General features: G+C 43.5%; 1 protein-coding gene across 2 annotated transcripts; it reads right to left on the bottom strand.

Annotated features, from left to right (window-relative positions):
* Positions 1-1,083: 1,083 nt before the first annotated feature.
* Positions 1,084-8,109, bottom strand: LOC119319613 (acylamino-acid-releasing enzyme 2-like). Of its 2 annotated transcripts, none has more exons than XM_037594063.1 (19): positions 7,744-8,109; positions 5,784-6,760; positions 5,010-5,202; positions 4,590-4,896; positions 4,284-4,505; positions 3,936-4,178; positions 3,733-3,810; positions 3,504-3,642; positions 3,284-3,435; positions 3,110-3,192; positions 2,892-3,016; positions 2,719-2,797; positions 2,464-2,632; positions 2,295-2,355; positions 2,083-2,205; positions 1,803-2,000; positions 1,626-1,694; positions 1,424-1,500; positions 1,084-1,336 (listed from the first exon to the last, which is right to left on the bottom strand). In XM_037594063.1, exons 3-19 carry the CDS (start codon positions 5,158-5,160, stop codon positions 1,267-1,269), a joined length of 2,346 nt encoding a protein of 781 aa, XP_037449960.1. In that variant the 5' UTR covers positions 5,161-5,202; positions 5,784-6,760; positions 7,744-8,109; the 3' UTR covers positions 1,084-1,266. The 2 variants fall into 2 exon arrangements, with proteins under 2 accessions (XP_037449960.1, XP_037449961.1); XM_037594064.1 differs by having other exon boundaries at positions 5,784-6,751.
* Between the last annotated feature and the right edge of the window lie 888 nt (positions 8,110-8,997).

The following is an 8,997-nucleotide window of genomic DNA, read 5'->3' as shown; positions in this document are numbered from 1 at the left end:
ATTGTATTTTTATCTTTTTGTGTCCTGTCAATTTTTTGTGTTTTTTTCACATGAATTTTTCAACTATTTGTGTTTTTTTTCACATGGCAATATTGATTCTTTTTTCATGGCAGATTTGCCATATTTCATTTGAGGGGATTAAATATGTGTTTATATACCTTTTGCCATTGTTAAAAACAATATAATGGCAAATAGTTTGGTCGAACTTGAATAGGCAATTTTTCTGCTTTTTCAGTAGCTGAGCAAAATCTGGGCTTTTTTTGTCACAAAAAAAATCAAAATCTGGGCCTTTTCATTTAATTCGTTGTCAGTGGGCTTTTTGTTCTTTTTTTCACATGGAAAAGGGCCTGGTGTGATCGAGGCGTGTGGGGCTGTGGGTTCAGCTTGACAAACGAATTCGTGCAGGAAATCGATCCCTCGTATTGAACGAGTCGTGTGGTAGGATGCTCCTCCTGCCACACGTGTGGGCTATTGTAATATTCGCCCACACAGGGCCGTGTGGGCAACCTGCTGGATATGCCACACAGGGCCGTGTGGGCGGGTGTCCATTATGCCACACGTGTGGCAGTTATCGGAACCCACACGTGTGGGCGGGTGTCCATGAACAGTCCTCAAACTCATGGGGGTTCTAGGGTAGTTGGGACATGGCCCGGGCACAACCAACTCTGCCTCAAACCTCATTACAAACCCAGTTTTTCCTCTCTCTTCCTTCTCTCTCCTCTGTCCATTGGACAATGGACATACATTTGATGGATATGGTTGGATGACCGGTGCCCTCCCGGCTGGACGTGTTTGTGAGCATTTGATGATCTGCGTTGAAGATGCCCTCATTTGTTTTCTATGCACCTTATAAGTTAGTATACTGATATCCTCAATCAGCTGGGCTTAAATTGAAAACATCGTCGGTTTTTGAAAAAAAAAACTTCTAACGTTAATTGGTTTGTTCACAAACAGAATTCAGTCTCACCTTTTCCTAGGCTGCATCGACCAAGAACTAGACAGATGTTGGGCGCGTTGCGTACGGTCACTTGTTGAGAAGTGTGATAGTCACTGACTTGCTGGTCAGCGATGTGTTACTATTAATGCATACTGTACTTGGAAACAAGTCCAGATTATCACTCTCTTTAGGCTCATTATTTAGGAGAAATATTTGTTACTATTGTCGATTCTCAAATGCTTTGATCGCCTCACAAAGAAAAAAAACATTTCTTGAAAAAACCTTTCAAGTTATCTGGCTATGTTGAGGAAGCCCTCGAAATCTCTAGCTCAGATCTGTTTCAGATATTTCTTGAACCAGACTCCCATGTTGAGGAAGCTCTCGAAGTCCGACCGCGGTCTGCAGACCGAATTAACCCGAACCAAGATGAAACGACGATGACAAGAATCCCAAAATAGGAGGGGGAACAAGTTTAGTCTGGCTTACATATCGATTTCGTGCGTATCCTCTGGGAACATGATGGTTTTGACCTCGCCTCCTCTTTCTCTCAGAGCCCTTGCATACTGAAATGGCCAGTAGTAACATGGAGATAAGGTATGACCACAAGAGTGTTTCATATTTGTTGACAAGTTTGTTAGACAGATGTAACATGCTAGAAATATATGTCAAGAGCAATAGATGCGCGTACCTGTAGGCCATTGGAAGCGGGTACCCGGAGATCTGCTCCTCCAAGAAGCATAAGCAAAGGCGCTTTCACCTGCAGAATCAGAATCGATCGAGTTTACCCTAACATGTTTTTAACTGTGTCTTGTTGCTCCAGTTCCGACAACTACAACTACAGGGCAGGAAGGAAGGATGGGCATACTTTTGAAATATGGGCAATCGGTGATTTCTGGTGGAAGATTTGAAGGTGGTCAGGTGAAGGTGATTCAGAGGCGAGACGCCTCGCTTGAGTCCCGCAGGCCACGGCGTAGCACCAATCTGGGATGTCTGTGGTGCCAATCATCAGTGACAGGTTACAGACCGGGTTTCGAGCCGCCGCCACAGCAAATCTCTCAGGAGCCTGGAGAAAAAGTGAAAAATTAAGTAGAAGAAGAGAAAAAAATCCAAGTATCAGGCAGTATCATGGTTGCTAGGATGATCACCTGGCCGATTAAATGGGTTGTCAAGAAGCCGCCGTGCGAGATCCCGACAACTGCTACTTTGGATGCATCCACCAGCCCTTCCTTGATCACGTGGTCTAGTGCTGCAAGACAATCTTGGACATCCTGTTCATAAATTTATTTGATTTTGTTAACAATGAGAGAGGACAAGGACAAGTGGACAACCATCAACAACACAATTGGAGAGTACCCACCTGAGATCCAACCTTCCCAGGGAGTGATTGCAAAGCCTCCTCTCCGTAACCCAGGGTACCTCTTTTTTATGTATACAAAAGCATGAGTAAGATGATGATGATGATGGCACACTAACACCCATTGGTCATTATTTATCAGAATTGCAGAGAATTTCAAGATAAAACTTACCTATAATTTGCAATAAGCAGGTTAAACCCAAGTGACGCAAGAAACGCCGACGATTTCGAATAGCTTGATACAGATGTTGAGTGTGGGCCACCATGAAGGATTAAAACAGTTGGTTTCTGTGAACTATCCTCGCAGGACACAAAGATGGCCTCAAATGGAAGCCGACCACCTGAGGATAGGAAAAGGTACATATAATCTAGTGAAGGATTGGTATGATAATAGCTCACAACATTTGTTTACATGCTGAAGCAATACCGTCAGAGAGATCATCAGAGGGGTTAGGGACCGGGACTCTGAGTATGCTCAACTTGTGATGAGATAACAAAGCCTTTATCTGCGGCACGCGAAAAAAGGCAATGAATATTTGAGTAAATTATTGAGCAAAGAAAATGTTTCTACTTAGAAATTTACAGCAGTCGGCAAGGAACCTTGTTACTGGCTGCTGTCAACGGGCTCGTAACTTCGTCCCAGACCCATGCGCGTGTACCATGATCCTCTGTTGACGCTCGACGGCCATACCTGATTTGAGGAGGGTCGATGGGACTGCTCGACACTATCACGGTCAGAAGAGAGACATATATTGTTAGCACTAAACTAAGAAGATTATATGCATAAGCACACTGCCTCTGATTGCAAGTAGGATTACCAGAGAGGACATTGTTGCCATTTATTGCAAGGGCGCTCCATGAGTAACCTGAGTCTTCTGGACTTATTCTGGTTACTTCCCCACTGCCAAATGAAACAAAAAAGTGCATATGAAAAGTGATCCTTTAAGGTCTGGAAAAGGTGCATGCCGGCAACTTTTATTTATTTACTATACCTTAACACATCTATTGACAGTATCACTTCAGTACTTCTCCAAGTAGATGTTAATACCATCGTACAATTATCAGAAAGCCAAGGATCAGACAGCATGGATGAGCAGTATAGTCCAGGAAAACATCCATCTTGGGGGCACATTACAACAGGAACCTGGCGTAATTCAAATGGTTCAGAGCACAGATCACAGTGGGATAAGCAGATTATATATGTTACCATACCACATCGGTCACGCTGAGTTGTTGGTCTGCTTTCCAATCAGAAGGCCAGTTGATTCTATGCAGCGAATCTGTGCCATTATGTGCTCCAGTATCTACTGCACGTTTCGAAGATAGAAACACCAGGAGTTTTCCATCCTTGCTGTTGACAGAAAAGATGAGATATTCAGTGAAACTTATGGGTTTGAAATCCTTCAATAAGGTGCAAGAGTATTATTGATACAGGCATTACCTGAACCGTGGAAATAAAGCGCTGCTCATGCCTGGGGTTAAGTTGGTTGCTACTGAAGCAGATACTGATTCGCTACCACTGGAAAAACAAAAGGGATGTATTATATATTACATAGCAGTTAAGGGTTATACTTTCTCGTCCCATTTGAACGAAACAGTAGTACGCAGATACTCTAAAATTCCTGAGTTACAGCATGAGCTCACCTAACCGACGCGTTATCGGCATTTGGTTCTTCTTCAAAAGGGGAATGAGTTGCATAGAGAGAACATGGCCTGTTAGAACAGTACTTGATGCCGAGTTTTCTAGCGGTGCTCTGAAACCCGTTGTGTTCTAACCATCCCACGAAGACCAAAAGCTTCTGATGGCCGCTTGAAGATGGTGGAGCCCAAACAACTTGACCAACACTCAATGATTTTGTGACGTCTCTAGCAGCACGTACTTCTCCACTGCATGCACCAAAGATAAATACATGCTTGGTTTAGTAAGCCATACTGTTGGATCAAGGATTGATAATTGACACATTCATTAGAAGGTGTGCTAATATAAGAGACCTAGCAATATCAAGAACAAACAATGAGGGTCTCCCCTTTCTGGAGTAAGTTTCACCCCAGTCCTCTTCCCAATCCCCCTGTCCTCTCCAGTTATTACAGTCTTCCTCAGAAGAGATTTCCTTTCTGTATCCGGCATCGTCGAAAGCTGGTTTCGGTTGAGGTGGCTGTTCGGCGATGTACGCTATGGAGGTCTCTTCATGGTTCCAGGAAATCCCTTGAAACCTGCAGTATACCGACAACATAATGTCATATGTTACATATAGGGGTGAAGAGGCTGGAAATGCAGGCTTTATGCTGTATATTTACCACTCATCGGTATAAAGTGGACCATGGATAGACCAGTCAACATGTATCTCTTTCTCCACATGTGATTGATTAACAATCTGAAGTCTCGTACGCGAACCTTTCTCCCCGTTCCGCACCACGAGAAGCTTTGACCCCGAAGGGGATGGAACAACCGACACTCCAGTCATTTCAATAGGGAAAGGAGACCAATGGCACTCGAGGGGCATGGTTTTATGTGTCACAATATGAGAATGCAAAATATATTTCCTCTTGTTGTTCGCCAGCAGGTCCGGTTGACTAATGGAAAACATCGCTGTGGATCTGTCTTCTGCAATAATGAAGCGAGGTACGCTTTAATCAGACCAGCTTTGATATAGCTCCTGATCAAGAAGAACTAGATGATGATTGTGAACGAGGTACAGATAGGAATATTAGTCCTACCATTGTTGGTTTTGAAAAGCCAAGCACTTTCAATGCTTGGGACATTGGTGAATTCTAGCAGTAACTTAGACTGCGAAGCATATTCTTCAGATGACATTACATCCATTCCCAACGGATTTTCTTTCTTCAAAGCAGACCGTGAGGCTTGCATGTCTGACAATAGGGAGACAGTGTATACTGGGCTAGCCTGAATCTGCAGTGAGGCAAATATGTTAGGCATGCCAAGATTGCGCTGACAAGTGTAGAAAAATGAGAACCCTGACTCGAAACATCAGGATGTATATGGTTAATTAAGGATGCAAATACGTCGGCCAGGTGGGCCCACTGATCTGTTCTAGTAAAATTGCTTGTTAAAAATTCAAAATTCGGTATACAAGCAAACTAGGATGGAATTTAAACCAAGTGAGATCACTGGACTTGCATCTGCAGTTCAAGCTACACCTAGAATAGAAGCACACCACTCAATCAAATGTCATCTCAACTCTTGTGTGATCCAAGTTCCAGGTGCAGCCACCCACGGAAAACCTGGACATATTAAGATCCCGAGCTAACATAGTTTCAGACACAAACAGTAGCTTCGCTTGCTCTTTAGTCTTCACTAATTTCGACAGTCAAGACTCAACCCGTTCACAAATTAAGTGCCACCACTGCCCATGAAACCCCCAAAAAAATCAAGAGAAAATATGCTGGAGAATCTGAAAAGGAGGACACTGGAAGTTGCTTTGATGCCTAGCAACCTCAAAACACTGGATCAAGGAGAAAGGAACTGCTTACCTAGTTCTGCAGTTCTGCTGCCTTTGCAGTGGGGTAGCAATGGCAGGTCCAAGCAAGACTCCCGGCCGGTGAGCTCTAGAATGCCATCAGTACCTTGGAAAGAAACCTCTCATCCCATGTTACCAGATTGCCTTAAGATAACAACCCGGCAGCAATCATTTTGATCAGATGGCACCAAGTTCTGTTTCCTTTTTTTGTCAGCATGTCACCAAAGTCTTCAGAAGTAGAAGTTAGAAAAATAAATGGAATCTTGATCATGCATTGCGTTGCATACCAACACAGACAATAAGACAAAGGGAATCAAAAGATAAGGTTAGCTTCAGATGCGCATACACCACTCATGGCACCACCGAACAGCAGCATCTTCTTGTCATTTTCTCTCTACTTTGTTCTCTTGTCATTTTCTTTACATTAGTAGTGCAATTTACGATAGCATAATCATGTCATTTTGCTAAATACTGAGAACCAGATGATCGCCTGATGTCACCCAACCCCTACCAACCCCTTTCCCACAAAAACCCACCGATCCCTGCATCTTAATTTGACTTGTTCGGTTACTTCACAGGGAATCAAGCAACACAGAATGCATCAAACAAGGCATTGCCCGACTAGAAACAAATACTCCCTCTGTCCCATAATATAAGAACGTTTTTTACACTACACTAGTGCCAAAAACGTTCTTATATTACGGGACAGAGGGAGTAGCAAGCAACATCACTGTACATGCTAAAATTTGGTACATATAAAATAAGCTATCTTTAGGACAGCAAGGACCGACTTAAATTCAGTATAGCTAAAATAGGCTGTCTTATCTAAACCATGCCGTTGTCGACGAGCTTCTTGGATGGTGGCGTCGAGGGCGTCACATTCTCCCTTGGGTACGGCCAGCTTGACCTCCTGCATGATCAACCTTTGCTTATAGTAATCCGGAGATGTGATCTGTAGCGGTCGCCACCAAGCTCGCGCCGCTGCAACAACTATATTTCTTCATCAATTTCATTGACTTCATCAGTTAAAAAGGGAAAGTTAAAAGACTGCATTGCACATGCTCAAATTCTGTTCATATGTCTAATTATGCCTGCAAGCTAGTCTTATGCCTATTTGGGAAGGGCGTTGGGGGTCGTCGCTAAGAAATAATATTCCTATCTAATGCATCCAGTTTAGTCTGGGCTAAACGAAGTGCAACTAGTACTGCTTATAGTACTTTGTTTGTCACTACTTTGGCATCATCACCTGGAAACATACAAGCACAAACTAAATTATCATCTTAGGATTTGCACTGCCGTAGCTCCAACTACCTACAGCCTTTTAGGAAAGGGAAGCAACAAAAATGATTACTCTGAATTGCCTGCACGGTAAACTGAAGGGTGCGGAATATATAGCAGTTCAGATGTTGATGCATCACTAATCAGACAAAAACCAGCTCAAGTGGCAAAATACAACTCGCAAGATTGAGTATTTAAAATTCACAGAAACTCTGCTATATGCCACAGCCAGTTCACCCATCAAAAAGGCGTATTTCCTGTCGATGGGAATTCAGATGCAAAAAAGCTTGTGCTGGAGCTCTGAAACTAAACAAGAAACACCTAAAAAACTAGAGTGGCTATACATCTCAGCTTCCTGTTGACCACACTACAATATCTGGTTAAAACACCGGAGGTGGCACATCCATATCTCTTTGGAATTGAGTTACAGGGGAAATGCCATCAGGCAAGTACACTTGCACGGTGACAGCTGAAGCACACCGCATTCTTGTACAGGAAAAATCCCCGCCAATCCAACCAGCTCGCCGCCCAGTTCTGTAATTGGAGAACTCGAAGCACAACCGAGAACTGTATTCGATTGGTCCAGGAATCAAGAACCGTGCGGACCAATATCCCCAGCTCCACACCACAAATTCATAAAGTGTGAGAGGGGAAGGAAGATAAGGGAATGGTAGGGGTGTCGGGTGGGGTCTTACCGGCGAGAGGGTCGCCAGCCGAAGATGGTGTGGCGCTGCCGCTGTGGAGCTTGCGCCGGTCGCCGCAGTCTCCTCCGGGTAGCTGCCGCCTGCCGCGTAAGAGCATCTCCGGGATGCCGCCAGTCGACCTTGGCGGACAATGGCGGTGAGGCGGCAAGCATTCTGGCCGGCGGAGGGGCGGGGCAACGCCCGAAATCGGCGGCAACGGGCGGCGCCGCCCCGAGCTTCCGCGGGGGTCGTGACGGTCGTGTCGAGCAGGAACGGGCAGCAGGTTGGCGGCGGCGCTGGGGACGGCTGACGGAGTGGCGGCGGCGGCGTCAGATAAGTTTAGATGTAATCTCGACGTTGAAGGACGGAGCTGGATTTGTTTTAGTGGACGCAGTGATCTTTTTTTATCTTTTGAGGACATTTTGAGACGAAGAGAGTACTGAGTTACCACAACTTCAGTTCGTGGGAGAAGCAAACATTGTTGCTCATGAATTTGCTAGGCTAGCTAGGCTCTCGCCTCTAGCGTATGCATGAATAATCCTTCCACATCTATTGTTTTCTTGCTTGTAAATGAGAAGGAACGATGATTTCGTAAAGTTCATTTGAGCCTTATGTAAGTCGTATAACTGTTATATTCAGGTAAGTCGTCTAAAAAATGATTTTGGGTGAGTCAATTTTTTGGCTTATAGATTTCTGATTTGAGATTTGTGCTCCTTTTTTTTCCTGGTCTGTTATGTGAATTGTTTTGGGGTTTTATATTTGACTGACCACATATTTGGGTTAGTCATTTCCTGCGACCCAGCCCTCCCCTCTCTAATTTTTTCTTTTGCTTTTCTGTTTCTAATTATTTTTACATTTATCTTGTCTTTTTCTTTTTCTTTTTCATTATTACAGTTTTGTTTTTGTGAAACTTATATTTTGCAAAGATTCCACTATTAAATGATTATTCTTGTATATTTTTTAAAATGTGTTATTTTTTTGTATATTGTGTGCAATTTTTATCATTTCGTTTTAGTATTTTTTTTATTTTCTTTGTTTTTAAAGGGTAATACCAGTTCCACTCATTCAGTTTACATACAATCAACCTTTTTTGGAACTTTTATGTTCCACAACAAGGCATCATCAAAGCCAAGGTATTTGCTCAGCGTTGTTCCACAAGTCATTAGGCTGCAATGTCCATAACAATGAAATAGACAATAGGGAGGTGGCAAGCATAAATTATTGAACTTTTTGGGAGGGCCAAGCATTTTTTGTTTAATATGAACT

The sequence above is a fragment of the Triticum dicoccoides genome, chromosome 6A (genome assembly GCF_002162155.2).
Source record: "Triticum dicoccoides isolate Atlit2015 ecotype Zavitan chromosome 6A, WEW_v2.0, whole genome shotgun sequence".
NCBI classification, from domain to species: Eukaryota; Viridiplantae; Streptophyta; class Magnoliopsida; order Poales; family Poaceae; genus Triticum; species Triticum dicoccoides.
Note: the sequence above shows the minus strand (reverse complement) of the source record. Positions and strands in the feature narration are given on the sequence as shown.